This window comes from Gracilinanus agilis, chromosome 3 (genome assembly GCF_016433145.1).
Source record: "Gracilinanus agilis isolate LMUSP501 chromosome 3, AgileGrace, whole genome shotgun sequence".
NCBI classification, from domain to species: Eukaryota; Metazoa; Chordata; class Mammalia; order Didelphimorphia; family Didelphidae; genus Gracilinanus; species Gracilinanus agilis.
The window spans coordinates 683,140,847-683,163,948 of NC_058132.1; the positions used below are offsets into that span (position 1 = coordinate 683,140,847).

At 41.2% G+C, this 23,102-nt stretch overlaps 1 protein-coding gene across 1 annotated transcript in view; it reads right to left on the minus strand.

Annotated features, from left to right (window-relative positions):
• Window positions 1–23,102, minus strand: part of LOC123242074 (guanine nucleotide exchange factor DBS-like) — a 192,825-nt gene that overhangs the window by 165,326 nt on the left and 4,397 nt on the right. Inside the window, exon 3 of the mRNA XM_044669566.1 lies at window positions 11,130–11,233. Coding sequence (XP_044525501.1) covers window positions 11,130–11,233 — 104 coding nt within the window. The remainder of the gene's footprint in view (window positions 1–11,129; window positions 11,234–23,102) is intronic.

Here is a 23,102-nt window from a genome sequence, read left to right on the forward strand (position 1 = left end):
TCCATGTGCTTACCAATAAAACACACATTTCAGAAGTATGAGAAATGAAGAACTTCAGAGACCCAGATATAAGTCATTAGACTAGGAGGAGATTAAAGGATTATGGAAGGAGGGAAGAGAAAGAATCTTAGAGATCATCTAATCCACTCCACTCAGGGAGTCATCAGTGATTTGACTTTAGCCTAAAAATTAACCCTCTTCTGTTTATGTTTACCAGTGGGAGTGAGGTGGTTGCTGTTCAGTCATTTTTCACTCTTGTGTGACTCTTTGTGACCTCCTTCGGGGTGACAAAGACACTGGAGTGATCTGACGTTTCCTTCTCCAGCTCATTTTATAGATGAGGAAACTGAGACAAATAGGGTTTTATATGACTTGCTCAGGGTCACACAGATATTAAGTGTGTGAAGTCAGATTTGAACTTGGGAAGATGAGTCTTTCTGACTCCAAGACTAGTGCTCTATTAACTATGCCATCTGGATGCACAAGAGGAGACCCAGAGGTCCCCCAAAAAGGCATTTAGGCTCTCTCTTCTGATGCCACAGTAGTAGAATTCCTGTTTGCAAGGGCAGCTGGGTAGCTCAGTGGATTGAGAGTCAGGCCTAGAGATGGGAGGTCCTAGGTTCAAATCCGACCTCAGACACTTCCCAGCTGTGTGACCCTGGGCAAGTCACTTGACCCCCATTGCCCACCCTTACCACTCTTCCACCTAGGAGCCAATACACAGAAGTTAAGGGTTTAAAAAAAAAAGAATTCCTGTTTGCTTTCCACATAGTTCTTCTCAGACACTACTAAGCTTGTATGAGTTATTGTTCATTATAGGACTTTTAAAGAGATATTAAAAACATTTAAAACAATTTCAAAGACATCAATACATATATAACTGAGTCTCAAAGTGATTTTCTCCAAGGCAGCGGAAAAAAGGTTCTGAAACCTAATTGTGAATTCTGGAAATTATAATCCCAGTAGTCTTTCTATCTTTGTAGAATGCAAGCCTCTATATTAGTTGTGTGCTTGAGGGACTTCAGTGAAGGACCCCAGAGACTAGCTGCTAATAGACACGATTCACTCAGGACTGATGTACTTGGATGAAAACAGGAAGAGTCATCCTCGCTTGGGGTTTTGAGCTCCAATTGTGAGAGGCTCTTAATGGCTTTGATGCTTATTGAAAACCTAATAGAAATTATTATAAAGTCTAAGCCACAGGGCGATTTCCTGTTGGTGCAAGAGCTTTAGAAGGAGTCAGCAGCAGCAGAATTATTATGATGAGCAGCAATGTAAGGCTGGGCATTTTGGATGGAGACTAAAAAGGAGATGGGGAATGGTGGAGGGAACTTTCCTCTGCTCCCATTCCACCTGTCAAAAGAATTCTATGGGTGTGGTTGGAACAGACAGTACTGGCTGTGACTTTCTCTTTGAAAACTAGGGAAAATCTTTAAAGGTTTAACTCACCTCAACTCCCTCCCCTGCGCCCACTGCTGGAAGCTGCTTTACTATATGTCAGTGTTGGTGAAGGTTTTCAAGTTTGCATGCCCCAGAGAACAACTTCAAGCTGTCCATGAGCCCCCTCCTACTCTCACCCCCCCACCCCATTACCCGAGAGGGCAGAGGGAGAAAGTGCTTGCTTTGGGTGGCTGGGCAAAAAATATCCTTGGGGGGCAGATGGGTAGCTCAGTGATTGAGAGTCAGACTTAGAGACAGGAGGTCCTAGGTTCAAATCCGGCCTCAGACACTTCCCAGCTGTGTGACCCTGGGCAAGTCACTTGACCCCCATGGCCTACCCTTACCACTCTTCTAACTAGGAACCAATACACAGAAGTTAAGGGTTTAAAATAAAAATTAAAAAATATACATATCCTTGGACCCTGGGAAGTGGGGGAACGGAGCAGCTCCCCCATCCTGGGCTGGCACGCCTGCCAATACTTTGCCAATGCTGTTATATGGTCTCCTCAATTCCTTAAAACTGTTTCTACTTCTGGATTTTTTTTAATGTAAAAATGATGCTTGGTCATAACTACTTTGTGACCCATGCCTCTATATTAATTGTGTGCTTGAGGGACTTCAATGGAGGACCCCAGATACTAGCTGGCAATACACACAATTCACCCAGGGCTGATATACTTGGTCTAAAATAGGCAGTCATCCTAGCTTGGGGGTTTTGAGCTCGAATTGTGAGAGGCTCTTAATGATTTTGATGCTTATTGAAAATCTAAATTTCCAGAGCAGATGAATCATTTGAATCAGGACCACTGCCCTCCTAGGGCAATAGGAATTATTGTTGAACTTCATTTAAATGTCAAGATTGAACAGAGGGAATATCATACTCCTGGGCTACCAGGAGGCAGAGAGGAGAAAGATTTGGTCTGAAAAGAATCTGCCTGAAGACAGCAAGATGGCTCAGTGGATTGAGATTCAGGCCTGGAGATGGGAGGTCCTAGGTTCATATCTGGCCTCAGACACTTCCTAGCTGTGTGATCTGGATAAATCATTTAACCCCCATTGCCTAGCCCTTAATACTCTTCTGCCTCAGAACTAATATGTAGAATTCTAAGATAGAAGGTAAGGGTTGAGAAGAAAAGAAACTGGCTTCCCCTATCCTGATGGTGGGATGGCAGGCACAAAACCAAAAATGATTCAATTGCTTATACTCTTTCTATCTTAAAGCTTCAAACCTAGCCAGATAGACACACACCTGCTGGTTATACATCTCTGCTTTAGAAGTGAATTTCATACGAATGTAGAACTTATTAAAACCCCAAATCTTCTTTGAACATTGTAGAAAATCATTCCTTCTCCCTACCCCTCACAGAAAGCTACAATGGGGTCACATGCTCAGGAGATCGTATAGGACAGGATATTTATCTGGCTGACTGAGTCTTTTAGGACTAGAAAGTTTGACTGAAAAAACAGCAGGCAAATGAGATTACCACCAACTGTCCCTTTCAACCCTTCGCTTTCTAGATCTGGTGTAAATTATTCATTATAATCCAATGTCAGGTCAAACTAGGAGCCATAGAAAATATCCCCAATTCCAAACTTTCCATTTGGGACCCAAGTCTGCCCTAGTTCCTGATGGAACTCAGAATGTCTGCTGAATCACAGAGATCCATACTATGTCTGGAATTGGGGATTGGACAGTACTCTCAGGTTTTCAGGGCAGCCCTTTCCATATTTCATGCCCTCTGTTCTAGCAGACCACCTCCATTAAACCAAAGCTACTCTGTTGAGTTCTTGTGATTCCAGTGTGCAGATTAGGTGTCTTAAGGAGCCGGAGCAGCTTTGGTGGTTGGGATAGACCAGTGATTCCCAAAGTGGGTGCCACCGCCCCCTGGTGGGTGCTGCAGCAATCTAGGGTAGCGGTGATGGCCACAGGGGCATTTGGGGGCGGTGAATAACTATAAGGGGGTGGTGATAGTATGTGACAGGGGGTGCTAAGTAATACTTTTTCTGGAAAGGGGATGGTAGGCCAAAAAAGTTTGGGAACCCCTGGGATAGATCAATGTCTGGTGGGGAACCTGGATTTTAGTCCTGGCATGGCCGCTGACATTGGTCACTCAAATCCTTGTTTCTTCAGCATCTCCATTCATTTAAAGATGAAGGAAATCCCCAACTAACTCATCTTTGAATGAATGGGAATCTTGATTCTGTACCCCCATCCCCTAGTTGCCAGTGTTCAGAGCATGGTAATTATTTTGTATTTAAGCTCCTTGAGGGAAGGTATTGATTTACTTTTGGCTTTGTATCCCCAACACCAGTGGGCACATGTGCTCATAAGTGCTGAGTAAATGCTTGATGAAGCAAATGACTCAATATCATGGGACAATTAGAACAAGTAATGAGATAATTATAGGATCTTTGACTTGGATGAAACTTTAATGGGTTACACCATTCAACTTACCTAACAAGACAGGAAATCCATTTATATGCCTGACAATTGGTTGTCCAACCTCTGTTGTCACTGTTCTAGTGACAGTGAATATGTACCAGTGGGAGACCAATTTAGCATTGGAAATAATAATAATAATAATAATAATAAATAGTAATAATAATTGCTAGAGATAGGTGGTTCAGTAGATAGAGAATTGGGCTTGGAGATGGGAAGTCCTGGGTTCAAATCTGGTCTCAGACATTTCCTAGTTATGTGACCCTAGTGTGGGATCCATATTGCTGAGAGGGGTTCAAGCTGCAGCACAGAATTCCATAGTGCCCCCCAGAACTCTAAGATAGGGAGCAGTTAGAGGCAGTTGGAGTTCTGGTATAAAAAGGCAGGTCACCTGGCTTGCAGGATCTTGGGTCTTTTTTATACCAGAACTCCAGTTGCCTCTAACTGCCCCCTCTCTTAGAGTTCTGGGGGGCACTATGGAATTCTGTGCTGCAGCTTGAACCCCTCTCAGCAATATGAATCCCACACCTAGGCAAGTCACTTAACCCCCATTGCCTAGCCTTTGCCATTACTCTGCCTTGGAACCAATACACAGTATCCATTCTAAGACAAAAGGTAAAGGTTTAATAATAGTAATAATGATGATGATGATGATGATGATGATGATGATTATGGCTAGCATTTTATAGTACTTTAAGATGTCCAATGGGCTTTAAGTATTAATTTATCATTAATATTAAGTATTAATTCATCTTGCTAGAGTATATAACTGTATTCTTATTCTGGTGAAAAATAATAATAATTATAATCACATCTAACATTTCTATAGCACTATAGAATTTATATAGCACTTTACATATATTATCTTATTTAATTACCTTATTGTGATATAGGTTTTATTATTGTTGTTATGTTATTTATGACTAGTGGAAAAGACGCTACTCAAATTTAGAAACCTTTATTTTTAGCATGCATTTCATGATATGTAGATTTAAAATACATATATTCCATTATGTATTTGTTGGTATTCAGTCCAATTAAATGTGGCAAATGGTGGATAACTCTTGACTTAGAATGCCAAGGAGAGGAGGTGGCAAGGGAGAAGGATTGTGAGTGAAGAGGGAGTACCCAAAAATGAGATTTGGATTAAAATCACCTGGTTTTAGTTGTCTGAGGGTAACCTTACATTGAAGGAATGTGGGTATGTAAGGAGAGATAGGGAGAGAGAAGTTGAGGAAGATAGAAACATAATGGGTGGAAAATCTAAGAATCTTTTCAAGACTGTTGTCATGAGAAGAATATTGGATTCCAACTCTGAAGGCCTAGTTTTGCTATTTAATACCTGTGTGGCTCTGAACAACTTGTGCCACCTCTTAAGGCAGTGATTCCCAAACTTTTTTGGCCTACCACCCCCTTTCCAGAAAAAAATATTACTTAGCCCCCTGGGAATTAATTTTTTTATTTTAATAGCAATTAATAGGAAAGATAAATGCACCTGTGGTCATCACCACTTCCCTGGATGGCTGCAGCACCCACCAGGGGGCAGTAGCGCCCACTTTGGGAATCACTGTGTTAAGGCTTCAGTTTCTTCACTTGTATTGGTTGGACTCCATGATGACTAAGGGTCCTTTTTGGTTCTAAGGGTGTGAGAGATCCCGCTCCTCTTGTTCCTTCTTTCTCCCTACCAATCCTTCTCTCTATCCCTTATCTGCCAAAGATATTTCCCACTGGCCATCTTGGAGGGTTTAAAAGGACCCTGGATGGAAGAAGAGGGGAGAACATCCTGCTTAGGTGATTCCTCCTGTTGTCGGCCTCCTACTCCAGCATCTCAGCCAGTCACTCACTGTCAGTGGTCTCTTCCCTTTGAGAGAGTACCATTCCTCTGTAAGCTACAATGCTTTTAGTTCTCAGGGATCCCCTGAAAATGGAGAAGGAAGAAGTCTAGTGTAGTTAAGCTGGTCTTGGATCAGTCCTCATGCCCAGAAAGCCCAGAATGTAATCACAAACTATAAAACTACCCACACTGACCACGTGATGCCTGTAACACCTTCACAAGCATGAACACCTACCTGAGTTAAGGAGGGAACAACAATTAGCTGAGCAGACAGACTGTAGCCTGCCCCGGGGGACTTTATCTTGCCAAGCCCTGGCCCATGGAGAGTGGAGGAGATTGCTGTGTAGAAGCTAGGAGCTGATAGTGAGGGAGAAGATCCCTGCTAGAGGAGGAGGTGATTTTTCTCTCCAAACCCCTTTGGTCAGTTGTTCCAAGAATCTTTGAGTGTCTTTCCCACATGTATATCTTAAATATGCATCTCACTTCCACTCTGGTCTAAGTTTGTACCCACTTTTTGTGAGGTCTTAAACTAGCTGTATGAAGCAGCCAGGCTTCCAACAACTTAGTGTTTCCATTATGGGCTTTGGGGGTGAGGTGGGGGGGCTAGTCAGTGACCAGCTCCTGTACCCACAATACCTTGTGTTTCGAACTATAGGCTATGGGGGTGAGGTGGGGGGTTAGTCAAGCATCCTGCATCCATAATACCTAGTATTTTCATATTGAGTTTATTGGGGTGTGCTAAGAGGCTATTCAATGACTAGCTCCCCCATATTCAAATTGCTATTTAAAAACAAACCAACCCTTACCTTCCTTCTTAGAATCACTACTGTGTATTGGTTTCAAGGCAGAAGAACAGGAAGGACTGGGCAGTGGGGGAAAAGTGACTTGCCCAGAGTCACACAGCTAGGAAGTGTCTGAGGTCAGATTTGAATTCAGGATCCCTCCCCCTCCCCATCTCTAGTTCTGACTCTCAATCCATGGAGCTCCCTAGCTGCTGCCTCAAATTGCAATTAATGAAGATCTAGGAGTGGGAGAGTTGGTTTTAATTGGCATTTTAAAAGTCCCCTTCAAGAAAAGACTGCCCTGATGAGAAGCAGCATTCTCTGGGCTTTGGCCAGCTGGCTGCAGTGGCTTCAGACCTGGCTAAGCAAAGCTGACGAGCTGGGTACTGGGGTCACGCTTGGTCTGTGGGAGGTTTTCTGTTTCCCTTAGCATCACCTGCCCTGACTCATTCAAATCTCCCCAGGCTTTTATGCCCCATCCCTTGGACCAAGGAAATACAAGGAAGAGTGTTTGTTTGCTAGAGCCCTTGGAGACAAACCACAGCACAAGAAAGCAGTTAAAAAGTCAGACACGTTACAAAAAGCCATCTTTAATATTTCATAGTCTTGAGGTGCCCATTTATTTATAGGGATGTATTTGGAAATACCAATATGAGGATGCGGCTCTTCTTAAGTCTACCACAAAGTCTTTAGTTGGAGAGCAGTCTCACTCTTAAAAGTAAAAAGCCGAAGGTGGGACGAGTACCAGGGATAAGAGCAGGCCCTTAGCACAACAGCGAGGGAAAGATGTGTGGGAACTATCAGGAGGCAGGACCCTAGCAAAAAAGTTCAATCTAAGGCAATAACAGAGCAAAGGGAGAGGAAGAAGGAAGAAACAGAAGCCTGGGAACCTGGGCTCATGGATTCCTGACTAGCTTTATGCCTTGGGTGCTCAGGTGATTTAGGGTGAAGTCTTTTTGTCTGTGCCTCAGTTCCCTTATCTGTCAAATGGGAATGGATGCTAATGGGGTCCTTCTGGAAGCTGTTTGACTTCCAGCCCCCCAAGATTCTGTCCCAGAGAGAAGGGCTTTGTAGTACGGCCGTTTGCTTTTTATGAAATGAATGGAAAGAGCAATATTCATGGCTGAATCATTTTGGAAAGGATTCGCTGTCATTGTAGTAATTCTAGATTAGCTAGCACAAAATAAATGATCAATCTGTGCTTTTAATTGACAGATAAATTGACTGCTTTCCCATGGGGATCTCTAAGCCCTTATATATGTCTCTTGTGTGACTATATAAAATCAAGAGTCATGGACTATGTCCCTGTGGATTTGGCAGATGGGGAAGTAAGGCACAGAGATGTGTAATGACTTACCCTAGATCACATAGAAAGTTGATGGGCATCTGGTCTGCCCTCCAGAGCATGCATTCCCAGAAGCACAAGAGAGCAAAAGGAGAGTTTGATGTTGAGTGTTGAAAGTTATGATCCAAAAAAGTACTTCATGTTCCTTTTTAAAATCCCGCAGATACAAAAAAAACATAAGTAGAAAATCAGGGGGAATTAGTATATACTTGAATTTTATTTTTATTTTTTAAATTTTACTTTTTTAAATAATTTTTTTAAAACCCTTACCTTCTGTCTTGGAGCCAATACTGTGAATTGGCTCCAAGGCAGAAGAGTGGTAAGGGTGGGCAATGAGGGTCAAGTGACTTGCCCAGGGTCACACAGCTGGGAAGTGTCTGAGGTCATATTTGAACCCAGGACTTCCCATCTCTAGGCCTGGCTCTCAATCCGCTGAACTACCCAGCTGCCCCCCCCCATACTTCAATTTTAGATGACAAATATGAGTTACCTTTGGCAATGGCTAAATCAAGACAATCACAGGTTTAAAGCTAGCTGGGACTTTGGATGTCCAAAGTCTAGTCAATCCCCCTCCACAGAAAGCCCAGAGAGGGAAAGTGATTTGTCTGTTGTCCCCCAGCTTTAAGAGGGAGGTAAGGTTCAGTGTTCTTTCCTTTGTACCATACTCCCTCGTCCATGGTAATCCAGAAATTGGTGGAGTGGCTAATATTGGATTCTTACAGATCTAGGGTCAGGAAAGGTTTAATGGCCAAGCTCTTTGCTCAATTCTCAAAGAATGATAATGGTACCAGGGGCTTCCACAACAAGTGTGAGAATGAGAATGTTGAATGCTATCTGCAAGGGCAGGCTGCTTGGTGCTGGAAGCATCACCAAGGCCTGTGGTCTGTTATAACACCCACAACTGATGAGAGAAAGGAGAAGAGACTGAGACAGACATAGAGGGAGACAGAGACACAGAGGAAAGAGAGATGAAATAGAGACAGAAAAAGAAGACAGAGAAACAGAGACAGAGAGGAGAGATGAAATAGGGAGACAGAGAAAACAGAGAGACAAGGCAGAGAGGAGAGAGAGAAGATGGAGAAAGAGACAAAAAAGGAGAGAGGAGAGATGAGATAAAGACAGGCAGAGAGGAGAGAGATGACATGGAAAAACAGAGAGAGACAGAGGAGAGATGAAGTAGAGAGACAGAGAGAGTAAGACACAGGGAAACAGAAAAGAGGCAGAGATGGAAACTGAGGCAGAGAAATAGAGATAGAGACAAGGTTCTGCAGACATTCCTGGCCTCCCTGCTCTTGGCTCCAAGAAGCTGACCCTTAGGAATTGGTTCCTAGCATGGCTCGCTGACCAGAGCCAGGCTCCACTAGCCTCAATGTGGGCTCCTGGGCCAATCCTGGGTCTGGCTGTGGCTGGTCCTGTGACCTTCAGTCCTCCTGAGCAGAGAATACACAGAGGCTTCCTGAAGACACGGACTTCCTAGACCCAAACATCTTGCCCTTTGGCAGCTCCCAGGGTGAAGCAGGCAGCCATCTGTACAAAGCTGCAAGTGCCCCAGAGAGAGCAGACACCCACTGTCGCCCGCAAGGCTAACAAACAGAAAGAAAGCAGGAACTCCAAGGGGCTCCTTTTCTGAAGTACTACCAGTTTATAAAGTGCCTTTTCTACCTTTCTGTGCAGTGGTGCAAGTATGGACTGCTGTCACCTTTTTGTAGATGGAGAAACTGAGGTCCAAAGAATTTCAGTGGCAGAACCAGGACTTAAAAGCCCAGACCTTGAACTACAAGCCCAAGACTTTGCTTTATGCCACAAATACCTCACTTACAGAACACTGTTTCAATCCTTTCTCACGTGAACAAGCCCATGTGTATCATCACCCAGCTAATACCCAGGGGATGGAGAGGGAGCTCTGTTATCCTGGGTTCCACAGTTAGCCATTTTGTGTTCATCTGCACTGTGACAGCTCCACTGGAAAAATCAGTATCATTTTGTTTTTTATCTAACTAACTCACAAAAAAATGTATTAAACATCTGCTTTATACTAGGCTAAGGGCTTTTTACAAAGACAACCCTGCAAGGCAGGTGTGATTCTGTCCACTTTACAGATGAGAAAAATTGAGGCAAATGAGGTGCCCAGGGTCACCTGGCCGTATTTCAATTCAGATCTTCCTGACTCCAGATTCTGTGCCCTAACCATAATACCCCAAGCTGCCCCTGATGCAGAGAAGTAGATGTCTTACAAAGACCCACCTTACATAATTGATGGTACTATATAACACTGAAGTCCTTGTAGACCTTATCTTATTTGAGCCTCAAAACAGAGTAGAGGCTTCTGGTGTTCTTATTTCAGTTTTAAAGATGAGGAAACTCGGGGAACTTCAGTGACTTACCCATAATCACACAACTAACAAGTATGTCTAAGGTGAAATTTCAACATGCTGATGCCAACACCAAGATCTCTAAACACTACTCCATACTGCTTGTGTGATGTGGTTTTAAAACATAGATCAAGTCTTCTAGAGACACTTAGTGACTCCATGACATGACTGTCTTCTGGGTGTTTCTCAGTTCCAAAAACCTTTGCATACATGTCTCAGGATACGCTCATGGTCCAATATAAGTGACATTTGCAGGAAAGGGTTCTCCTTCATTTATGAAAAAGGAAAGGGAGGTGAAATGTTCTGGGAAGCCTGGGGGCCCCTCGGGAGAAGTGGAAACACTGCCATCACGGTCATCAGATGAATAATTCAAACCCAAACTGGCTGAGCAAGGAATGGAAAATATAGTAGTAGCTCCATTGAATTAAACATGGAGTCAGATTACAGATAAGGCAAAAAGGAACTAGAATGAGGAAATACAATCCATCCTTCCAGTGGTGGCATGCATAACCAAACCTTTTTGTAAAATACAGAGAAACAACAGGCTGGCTGCTGGATCAGTTCACGAAACATCAGTGACTTTAGAGCCCATTTGGCAAAATCTCTTTATTTTACAGAGGGATTAAATGATTTGCCCAAGATGGCAGAGCTGGGACTAGAACCAAGGTCCATGGATTCCCCATCAAGAGCATTTCCCCTTGCACTGCCTCAATTTTGTGGCTGGATCTCATTTGGTGTTTTTACAAAAAGATCTTGAGGTATGTGACTGGCTGAGTACAGTGCCTGCAACGGAGGATGATGATGACAATTGTCTAGGAGGTGTTCTGTAACCAGTTTTTAATTGATGGATGATGTTGTTGGTACTGTCTTCCTTCCCACCAAAGTTTGTGTCTCAGAAACAAAAAGGTGGCCTTACCTTAATCCCACCTTTGGGTTTCTTGATGCTTTTCTTTTTCAACAACTCTGCTTCATTCACTGACTTGGGAGGACAGGGAACTTCCGATATTCTCCTACTGGGAGCTGGGAAGACAAAGAAAAACTTGGATAGATTTGGCTATTATGTATATGATTTATAGGTATAAAGGGCATCACAGGATTAATGACTTCATCAGCTTTCTTGGGAGTCCTGAAATAGCATCCTGATTGATCTTTATTAATATAGCCTCCCCTCGGGGCAGCTGGGTAGCTCAGTGGATTGAGAGTCAGGCCTAGAGACGGGAGGTCCTAGGTTCAAATCTGACCTCAGACACTTCCCAGCTGTGTGACCCTGGGCAAGTCACTTGACCCCCATTGCCTACCCTTGCCACTCTTCCACCTATAAGTCAATACACAGAAGTTAAGGGTTTAAAATTTAAAAAAAATATATAACCTCCCCTTTTCCAATCAATTCATCCAGAGCTGCCAAATTGATGTTCTGAAAACACAGGTCCAACCATATCACTTCCCAATTCAATAAACTAGTGATTTTCTCCTTATCATTAGGCTTATTCCCTACACTCTAAAGATGTCTAATTCTCCCCCATTCTTTAAAAAAAAAAAAAAAACAAAAACCACTCTAACTCAGTCCTTCCATCCTCTCAAGCTATCCTCCCACCAATAGACAAACTCTCTTAACACCTTGTGCCCCAACTTTCTCAATTCTAAGACCTTTAAGCTTTCAGCCTTGTCACTTAACTGAAACCCTCTCTCCAAGGTTACCAATGATCTCTTAATTGCCAAACTGAATGGCTTTTTCTCAGTCCTCATCTTTATTGACTTCTCTATCGTCTTTGACTACCTTCTCTTTGGGGATCCTCTCTCTTCTCTGGGTTATCATGGTACTGTTCTCTTAGTTCTAGCTCTCTAACTGTTCCTTCTTATTCTCTTTTGTTGATTCATCATCTATTTTGCTACCTAACTATTGGGTGTATCCCAAGGTTCTTTCCTGTGCCTTTTGCATTCTTCTCTCTATGGACTATCTCACTAGTTCTCATAAGTTCAATTATTATATCTTCATGGATATAGAACTCCCAAATTGATCTAATTTCACCTTAGTCTCTCTCCTGAGATCCATTCTCATAATTTCCAAATGCCCATTAGACATTTCCAATTTGATGTCTTGGAGACATCTTGTAAACAACAGGTCCAAAACAGATCTTGTTATCTTTCTCCCTTCCATCTTCTGAGCTTGGTGTCATTTCTGTCAAGAGCATCACTATCCTTTCAGGCCCCCAGGTTGCAACCTCAGTTTTTGACTGTTATAAATAAAACAATTATTATATTTTTTAACAGATAGGCCCCTTTTCTAATGTTCTCTTTAGGATAGAAAGCTAATGGCTTATAGGATGTAGAGAGCTGACCTCAAAGCCAAGAAGACTTAGTTTACAGTCTTATTTCTACCACATACAGGCTGTAAGATCCTGGGCAAGTTACTTACCCTCTTAGTGCTCTGAGAAACTCTAAGTTGAGAAAAGGTGACAATATGCATTGGTAGAGGAAGTTTCTTCATCTGGGACATTTTTATATCAATGAAATCATAGGTCTAGATCCTAGCTCTACAATTAGAATAAACTTCAGTGCCAGGTTCAAACACAGCCCTAGGGCCTCATCTTATAAGGACTTTTAAATACATCATAGTGAAGGATCACACATAATTTAGCAGCCATCATACTAAGGGAGTATGGAGCTTGGAATACAATATTTTAGAAGGCAAATTATACAAGCTTAAGCCAAGAATAACTTACTCAGAAAAACTGAGTATAATCCTAGAGTGTTAAAAATGGATCTTTAATGAAAGCAAGGGTTCTTATGCATTTCCAATAAAAAGTCCAGAGTTATGTAGAGAGTTTGACATGCAAAAACAAGAATTAAGAGAAACATAAAAAGGTGAACATGAAGGAATAATCACAAGAGACAAAACAAGGATAAAATGCTTACATTCTACTATGGGGAGATGATAATGTGTTCTCTTGGACTCTATTTTCCTCAGGGATCAAAGAAAGAATAATTAGTCAGAAGGTCTGGGAATGGTTCTATTAGGTCTTAATAAAAGAAGAATGGAAAGGGAAGAAGAAGATTAGGTAAAGCTATCTCATGATCAGGGTATACAAGTGCAATTCTATGCAAACAAGGAAATAGAAATGGGGGCAGTGACTGATATTTGAATTTCACTCACTTCTAAACTAGTCAAAAGAAGGAAGAATACATTCATAGGAGGGTTCAGAAATACACTTCACTCAACAGGAAAACAGGAGGAGAAAGAAAGAAAGGATAGCAGGGAATTAGAAAAAAGGTAGATGAAGGGAAGATTTAGTTCTAAGCCAAACAAACTGAATCTACAAAAATTGTTTTAGCTCTTTTTTAGGTGGCAAAGAATTGAGAGACGTCCATCAATTGGGGAATGGCTGAACAAGGTATGATATATAAATGTGATAGAATACTATTTCATGAACTAAAACAATTTTGAAAACAATTTTAAAAGACTTGGGAACTTTGGTTAGTGTAATCATCAACCATGACTCCAGATGGCTCATGATGAAACATGCTACCCACTTCTGGATTGCTCAGAGTACACAGCTAGGTTTTTTGGAGAGACATGACAAATGAGGAAATTTGTTTTGCTTAATTATACAGAGATTTTTTCTTTCTCAATTGAAGAGAGGTAGAAAAGGGGGATTTTAAAAACTTTTTTATTGTCATGCAAAACATACTTCCATATTTGGCCACTGTTGTAAGAGCAAAGGCATACTTAACCAAAACCCCAAAATAAAACCATGCAAACATTGATGTGAAAGATGACTTCAACAGTTCTTTCTCTGGCAGTGGATAGCATTCCCCATCATAAGTCTTTCAGGATTATTGAAAAGGGGGATTTTTTGATGATTAAAAAAATTAATTAAAAATATCCCTCCTTGGGGGCAGCTGGGTGGCTCAGTGGATTGGGAGTCAGGCCTAGAGACAGGAGGTCCTGGGTTCAAATCTGGCTTCAGACACTTTCTAGCTGTGTGACTCTGGGCAAGTCACTTGCCTACCCTTACCACTCTTCTGCCTTGTAACCAATACACAGTATTGATTCCAAGATGGAAGGAAAGGGTTTTTTTAAAAAAATACCTCCCCAACAATGCACTAGACGGCTTTTTTCTCTACAGCCCTATCAATATTGAATTCTCTGTCTCTCCCTCTCTCTATTCTTAGCCCTTACTAATCTGCCTTGGAACTGACATTAGTCTTGATTTTAAGAGAGAAGGGAAGGAGGGAGAAACCTTGCATTAATTTATATTTACTCATCTGTGCATGTGTTATATCATTCCCCAGCAGGATATAAACTCATTGAGGGGTAGGATTGTTTCATTTTTGTCTTTGTATCCTCAGCACCTCATTCACTCCTTAGGTACATAGTAGGTACTTAATAAGTAGCTGTTGATTTGAACTGAAAACTTTCAATGAGGGGGGCTTTTATTGTGATCTTGGAGGCAGCTCATATTTGAGAATAGCTCTAAATGTTAAATTTTTCTTTATGCCCAGCCTGAAAATGCCACTTTGTGTTTTCCACTGTCTTTGAGCTTAGTTTTCCCTCTAGATCTAAATAGAACAAATCTAATCTTTCTTCCACATGACAGTCCCTCAAAGAGTTAAAGCCAGCTTCTCATGTCTCCCCCAGTCCTCTATTCTACAGGTTAAACATTCCAGGTTCCCTCAGTGGATCCACTAAGCACAAACTCAAGGTCCTTCACCCTCCTAACTGTCCCCTCAGGATACCCACTTGCTTTCCAATGTCTTTCCTAAAATGTGTTGTCCAAGACTGAAATAAGACTCCAGATATGGTCTGACCTGGGCAGGAGACCAGGTCATCTCCTAGCTCCTCTGGAAGCTCTTTATGGCGCAAAGCAGCCTCAGACCCTACAAGCATAAGACCAAACCTGAATCAACCCAGTAGGATTCCCCCTTGGTTTGAACGAGTCTAAGAGGCTTCACCATGTGGGGTGCTAGAATGAATCTCTCCAATTAAACGGTAGCCCAAATGTAAACGAGCCACCAGCCCTGGGTCAACAACTTCCCTCAGATCTAGTTTATTTTGGTCAGGAGCCACTTTTTCAGTGATTCTTAGCTGGCAACTTGCCTAAGCCATCTTTGGTGGCCATGCTACCAAATCGGAAATGCTGAGAATCACTGAAAAAGGTGTTCTTTGGGATCCAATTTTAGCACGCCCCTCTTAGAAATACGTTTTGTTTGTTTCCTTAATCTGAAATCTATTTACGTTTTGTTTGTTTCCTTAATCTGAAATCAGGAGTTTTAAGAATCACCCCTGCCTACTCTTGAGTAACAAGCAAATAGGACTTAAAATAAAGACTAAGTCCTAATGTGATCCAGCCTCTGTAAAACAAACCCTCAATTCCTGGGTTCTAGGCCTGGCTCTGCTTAATTAGCTATGAAACTTTGGGCAAATTAATCTCTCTGGGCTTCAGAGTTCTCACCTATAAAATAGGGAGAACCAGTTGCCTGCTGTCCAAGGTACCTCTGGCACTGCTTCCACAATTTGGTATTCAATGGGGAAGGCATTTTACTAATGAGCTTCTGTCTCACCATCACCCAACAAATTAGTGTTCTCTTTATATGAACTAAACAAGTCAATTGGTCAATAAACACTTATTGAAAATAAGCATTGCTTGTGTGCCAGGCACTGCTCTAAGCCCTGGGGACACAAAGAAATATAGAAGACAGTCCCTCCTTTCAAGGAAGGAGCTCATAGGCTAATGAGGAAGAGAATATAGTCATGGGTCACAGAGGGAAAGAGTGGCAATAGTCAGACTAGACTTTCCAGGCATGGTGTCTCCCAGAGTCCTGCTGATTTGGCTTAAGAAGTCCACCTTGCTATCTTTTTTTAACCCCTTATCTTCCATCTTAGAATCAATACTGTATATTGGTTCTAAGGCAGAAGACTGGCAAGAGCTAGGCAATGGGGGTCAAGTGACTTGCCCAGGGTTGCACAGCTGGTAAGTGTCTGAGGCCAGATTTGAACCCAGGACCTCCTTTCTCTAGGTCTGGCTCTCAATCCACTGAGCTACCCAGCCCTCTCACTTTGCTATCTTGTCAGAATGAGTTAAATATTTCACTATGTGTTTGTCATGACACCCTATGGAAGGTTAAGACCTTAAGAACAATAAAGACCAATGTTGTAACTGCAGGAACTGAAGCCACCTAATCATCTGGGTCTATCTCTAGAAGTCAGAAAATGTGTGACTCAAAAGCAATAAAGGTTTATACTTTTATACCAATGAGATTGTCACCTGCTACCTTAGCCCCAAACTCTGATGACTAATAAGAAAGAGTTTGGACTTACAGACCTAGAGTTTCCAGCTCTAAAACTCGAATGCACTTACCAGCCCCGTAGAGCAGTGGATAGAGTGCAGGGCTTGGAGTCAGGAAGATCAGTTCAAAAATGACCCAAGATACTAAGTGTGTGACCTTGAGCAAGACATTAAAGCCTCTGTTTGACTCACTTTCCTCTTCTATAAAATGGGAAATAATAATAACACCTACTTCCCAGAGGAAAAGAGATAATATTTGTGGAGTACTTAGGATAGTGCCTAGCACAGAGTAGACACTATCTCAATGCTAGCTGTTGTGAAGATAGGATTAACTCTTCTCTTGTCTATTTTTAGCTAAACAAATCAAGTACTTAAAGTACCCCTACTTGACACTAAGTAAGAGAGTTTGTAAGTCACTTGCTAGTGTGGGTGACAACTCCAGAGGCCACTGCCCCGCCCCAGGCAGTGCTAGGCAAATTGAAAGACTGTGATTGGTTCCCGTAAAGCGGGGAAGGGACAGGAAGTGACTATAAAAAGAACTATAAAAAGTCCTGAACTTCCTGTCCAAGGGACTTCTCCTTTGGACTTCTCCTTTGGATTTCTTCTCCTTCAAGTTCATCTTTGGAAACTATGCATCTGGTGAGCTAGACTGAAGGAGGAGACTCTTTCCCTGGATCCTGCTTCGGCTTGCTGGGTGAGTTGCCGGCCTTCCTTTCCTGGCTTCTGGAGAGGCTGGTTCCAGAGAGGCCTTCCTTTCCTGGCTTCTGGAGAGGCTGGTTCCAGAGAGGCCTTCCTTTCCTGGAGGAGGCTGCCTTGGTGGAACTCTAGCTGAAGACACCACTAGGACTCCTGGCTTAAGAGACTACCGTGACTCCATGTGGAGATTGGGATGTGAGAGGACTTCTTCAGATAGAAATTCAGATAGGGTTTCTAACTAGGCAATACTTTCTACTTTCTTCCGACATTTCTCTCTTTTACTATATCTCTATTAAACTAAATTGTTAAGAGTGACTAACAGTGACTTAAGAGTTAACTTTTTAAATTGGCAACCACAATATTACTTTAGAACTTTCATATTTATTTCATATTCGAATTTCATATTAAATTTAAATTCTTACATTAATTGGCAGACCACAAAGGTTGTGACAATTACCCTCAATCTTCTACAACTTTCTTCACTTTTTACTATCCTTAAGTCAGGTCTTTAGCAGCTAATTCTGGAGTTACAACCTATAGCTGTTGATCTGTTTGCTGTGCAGAAGGGTAAGTCCTAGATCTTTTTTTTTCCCTTCTTTTTCTCTTCCCCCCTTAAACTGAAAACAGCTGAATTACCAGCTGCTGCAGGGTAAGATGGCTGTTTTTTCTTAGGCGACAATTAGCCAGCCCTCAGGGCTCCACCTGGGGAGATGCTTCCACCACCACTACCCCTTGCCTTAGGAGGTAAGCAAACCTGCCCTGACAAGCTTCCATCTCACAGCCCAGAATTCTTTAAGGCCTTTTCCAAATCTCACATGTCTCTAGTAGGAAGAGCTGTCAGCAGAAACAGGAGCAACTAAAACTGCTCCTTTAATCCTGAAAAGCTTTCAAATCCATTAAGAATAAAATGCCAGCAAACCTTTTTTCCCCCAGGCCGAGCTCAGAGAAGTGGTTTCCTGCTCACATAGTCTGAAAGCTGCTCCCTGGAAGCACATAGTAGAAGCATGTGCTCCTGGCGTGTTTTGGTTTTTTTTTTTACCCCTAGCAGGGAGGAGAGAGTAGAAAACTCTCCCAAACCTCTTAGCTAAAATTCAGGCTGTACTCTAAGAGTTTTCCTACAAGAAAGTATGTTTTTTGTTTTTTGTTTGTTTTTTCCTTTTGCTTTCTCCTGTAGTCCCTCCTAAATTTAGTTTTGTCTAAGGCTTTTTGCCCCGCCCTCCACTCAAAGGCTAATTGATTAGGGTATGCCTATATTTACAACAATTTTTTTATCTGAAGTCTCTAGAAGACTCTGCCTACTAGCTTTGTGAAACCCTAGCCCCTAGCTAGTAGCACCACCTACTGAAAAAAGTAGAATTGCAAACAATTTTAATATTAGATTGAAAAATACTAAATAGGCAAGTAATTATGATTTTTAACTGCATAGCCCAAATTGGGAAAATGCTGTTTCTTATCCATCTAAAATGGCTCATGATTGGGGGCAGCTGGGTAGCTCAGTGGATTGAGAGTCAGGCCTAGAGATGGGAGGTCCCACGTTCAAATCTGGCCTCAGATACTTCCTAGCTGTGTGACCCTGGGCAAGTCACTTAACCCCTATTACCTACCCTTACCACTCTTCTGCCTTGGAACCAATACACAGTATTTTTAAAAGTAAAGGTAAGGGTTTTAAAAAAATAAAATAAGATAAAATTAATATTATAGGGGGCAGCTGGGTAGCTCAGTGGAGTGAGAGCCAGGTCTAGAGACAGGAGGTCCTAGGTTCAAACCCGGCCTCAGCCACTTCCCAGCTGTGTGACCCTGGGCAAGTCACTTGACCCCCATTGCCCACCCTTACCAATCTTCCACCTATGAGACAATACACCAAAGTACAAGGGTTTAAAAAAAAATTGAAAAAAGCTTGAGAAACCCCCAGAGTAAGAAGAGAGATTTATCTCTCCACACTCCCTCATTATCAGAGCCAACTCAGTCATCATCATTATTATTGTTATTGCTGTTATCTTGATAGACACGAATTATATGTGGCCTACCACATTATAAATGAGGCTTTAACTAGATTAAGTGTAATGATTATACTTTATAGAAATTTGTAGGAATTAAAATTCCTATAATTGAAGGAAATATTCAATAAAAGAAATAAAATATAGATAATATTACTTTTTAAAACTGTCACTATGCAGTCTGCAAGAGTCCTTATTTAGAGGACCTCATTTTTATTTGAGTCTGACATCCCTTTTTTAGACAACTGTCTAAAATACTAAGTTGTAGAGAAGTTGCTCAGCTTCAGTGGTGAAGGGAATTTTCTCAACTAGGAGTCTTCTATATGAATAAAATCATAGGGGAGCAGCTGGGTGGCTTAGTGGATTGAGAGCCAGGCCTAGAGATGAGAGGTCCTGGGTTCAAAATTGACCTGAGACACTTCCTAGCTATGTGGCCTTGGTCAAGTCACTTAACCCCTCCCCCCCCCCATTGCCTAGCCCTTACTTCTCTTACCCCAATTGCCTAGCCCTTAACACTCTTCTGCTTTGAAACCAATATACGGTATTGATTCTAAGACAGAAGGTAAGGGTTTAAAAAAAATGAATAAAATTATAGGTCCAATTCCTATCCCTTGCTATATGACTAGATTTCTATTTTGCATTTTATTTTTAAAATGTATTTATTGGTTTCCAGTTCCAAATTCTCTCCCTCCCTCTTCACCCCCAAACCATTGAGAAGGCAAGAAATATGATACACGTTTATACATATTTATATATATGAAGGCATGCAAAAATGTTTCTACATTAGCCACATTCTGGGGCAAGGAGGGGGAGAACAAGAAAAATAAAGGGAAAAAATGTATTTTCTCCTGCTGTCTAACAGTTCTCCCTAGGTGGATAGCATTTTTCATCATGTGTCCATTGGAGTTGTGGTGGATTCTTGTATTTATGAGAATTAATAAGTCCTCCACAGTTGATCATTGTTATAATATTGCTGTTACTGTATATATTGTTCTCTTCTTCCTAATCACTTTACTTTGCATTATTTCAACTTGACCATATTTTTCTGATTATACATATTTTCACTGATTTCCTTCATGTTGCTTATAGCAGATTATCAATAGAAATGTGTTGCAGCCTGTTTATACTTCTATGTATCTCCCCATTCACCTTTGTGACACCTACGTCTGTATATCTCTATCTATCCATCCATCCATCCATTTGTCTGTCTATCCATCTATCTGTCTATCCATCCAACAGACCTTCCCTCCCTCCCCTCCATCCATCTATCTATCTAACATCTTTTTCTTTTTATTAATTAATTAATTAATTAAGAATATTTTCCCATAGTTACAAGATTCATGTTCTTTCCGTCCCCCCTCCCAGAACTGACAAGCAATTCCACTGGATTATACATGTATCATTCTAACATTTTTTTCAAAAGCCTCCTCTATTGAGGCTGGAGGTATTGTTTCTGTAGATTTAAGAGTCAAATGAAATGTTATGAAAATGGCTGTTTTTAACTGTCAGTTTGGTGAGATTGTTAAAAATGTTTACTGGACTCTTTGTGGTGGCAAAAAATTGGAAAATGAGAGGATGCCTTTTGACTGAGGAATGGCTGAACAAATTGTGGTACCTGTTGGTGATGGAATACTACTGTGCTCAAAGGAATAATGAACTGGAGGAATTCCATGTGAACTGGAATGACCTGCAGGAATTGATGCAGAGTGAAAGGAACAGAACCAGGAGAACATTGTACACAGAAACTGATACACTGTGGTACAACTGAATGTAGTGGACTTCTCTACTAGCAGCAATGCAATGACCCAGGACAATCCAGAGGAATTTATAAGAAAGAACACTATCCACATTCAGAGAAAGAACTGTGGGAGTAGAAACACAGAAGAAAAACAACTGCTTGATCACATGGGTCGACAGGGATATGATTGGGGATGCAGACTCTAAGCGATCACCCTAGTGCAAATATTACTAATATGGAGATGGGTCTTGATCAATGACACATGTAAAACCCAGTGGAATTGCTTGTTGGCTATTGGAGGGGGGTGGGATGAGGGAAGGGAAAGAACATGAATCATGTAACCATGGAAAAATATTCTAAATTAATTAGTTAAATAAATAAACTTTTAAAAAAAGAGTATTCGCTGGAGAGAAAGAAGCTGAAGAAACTGTTTTCCTGTCCTGACAGTAGGAATCTGGAGAAGGCAGAGATAAAGATGAAGAAGGAAGATGGATTTATCTTGGCAAAGAGAAAGACTGTGGTATACTGATTGAACCAAATGATATGAACTATATTCTCAGAATTGAGAATGTCACCATCATAGTGAAGGTTTGGGATGACTCTGGCAGAAATATTTTTTCACAGAAAGAAGGTGTACATAAATATCTCTATTTGTGTTTTGTTAGTGATTTCAATATTAAAAAACTTTACTTTCAACAACTAGGAGATCAAGAGATTTAATATAAAGAGATCTGAGTAATGATAAAGGATATTTCTCCAGTTGATTAAATATTTGCTTTTTAACTACTGTTTACAATATATAATGATGGGGCTGGAAGCTCTGAGCTTAGCTGATTGAGAGAGATGTTCAAATTATGTTCATCAGAAAATATAAAAAATGTAAAAATATAAAATATATTTATATTAAATAAAAAATATGAAAAAAAATCAGAAAAAAAGAAAATATATAAGCATGCCCCTGGATGAAATTAGACTTTGGGACAATAAAATTAAATATGAGAACAAATCAAGTACCAAGTTGAGGGCAGTTGACCCTATATAATGCTATATTTCTTGCTATATATGGAAAATACTCACAGAGAGATCAAGCACAGATCCACCAAAGTTACCAAAGGGCTTTTTAACTTTTGCACCATTGTCACCAGAAAGTAGAAGGCCAACCAACATGAGTAGCCCAGCTAGCAATATTGAGAACTAAAAAAGCTCTAGTCAGTACTTCCCGAGTCCTGGTTGGTCCTAAAAGCCCCAGGGTTACTCTTGCCCTGTGGACCCAGGATAAGTGTTGAGCTTAGGAGACTTGAAAGCTCATTGCCCTACCAGTTTTCTTTAGGCCTATCTGTCCACATTCCATAAATTCAAGGGCAGTCTAAGTGAGCGTAGCTGGTTTTGAGGTCTTTTATAAAAACCTCAGGACACTACAGTCATTTACTATAAGACAAGCAGAAAATGATGACATGATGGTCACAACAAAGAATGGGACAGGAAAGTCACCAAGTTTACAGAAGGAATTTGAAGTGACAGCCCAGCCTGTGGAATAACCTGCCCTGGTGGATGCCTCTTCCTATAGCTGGCACACCTTCTCTATATCACCACCATTACAAAAGCAGCAATTTGAGTGCCTGGGCTGAATACTGAAGTCTTGACATGCTGGCTGGGCTGGAATCCTGTACCCCATCTGAAATGGAGTGAAGTTTATCAGAGAAGGCTCCCTGGAGAAGGCAGGCTTTGAACTAGATCTTAAAGAGGTAACCGATGTACTATTTCAGGCACATTATGAAGTAATGAAGAAAAAAAAAGGTAATATCTTGGATCTCACTTCATCACTAAAGAATGGTTTCAAATTGAGGTAAAGGATGACAAATAACTAGAAATGAAGTAGGAGCTCATCAGTTCGGAGATGGCAGAATGAATTAAATTATATAGATGTAATAGAATACTATTATATTCTAAGAAATAATGAAAGGGATGGTTTCAAGGGGAAAAAACCTGGTATAAACTGATACTTGTATGAACTGATAACACTGAAATGAACAGAACCACAGCAATTTATATAATGACAACCACACTGTAAAGATAAACACCTCTGAAAGATTTAAGATCAACTCAGTGACCAACTATTTCCAGAGGACCATTGATGAAGCATGTATCCATCTCCTGAAAGAGACGACCGG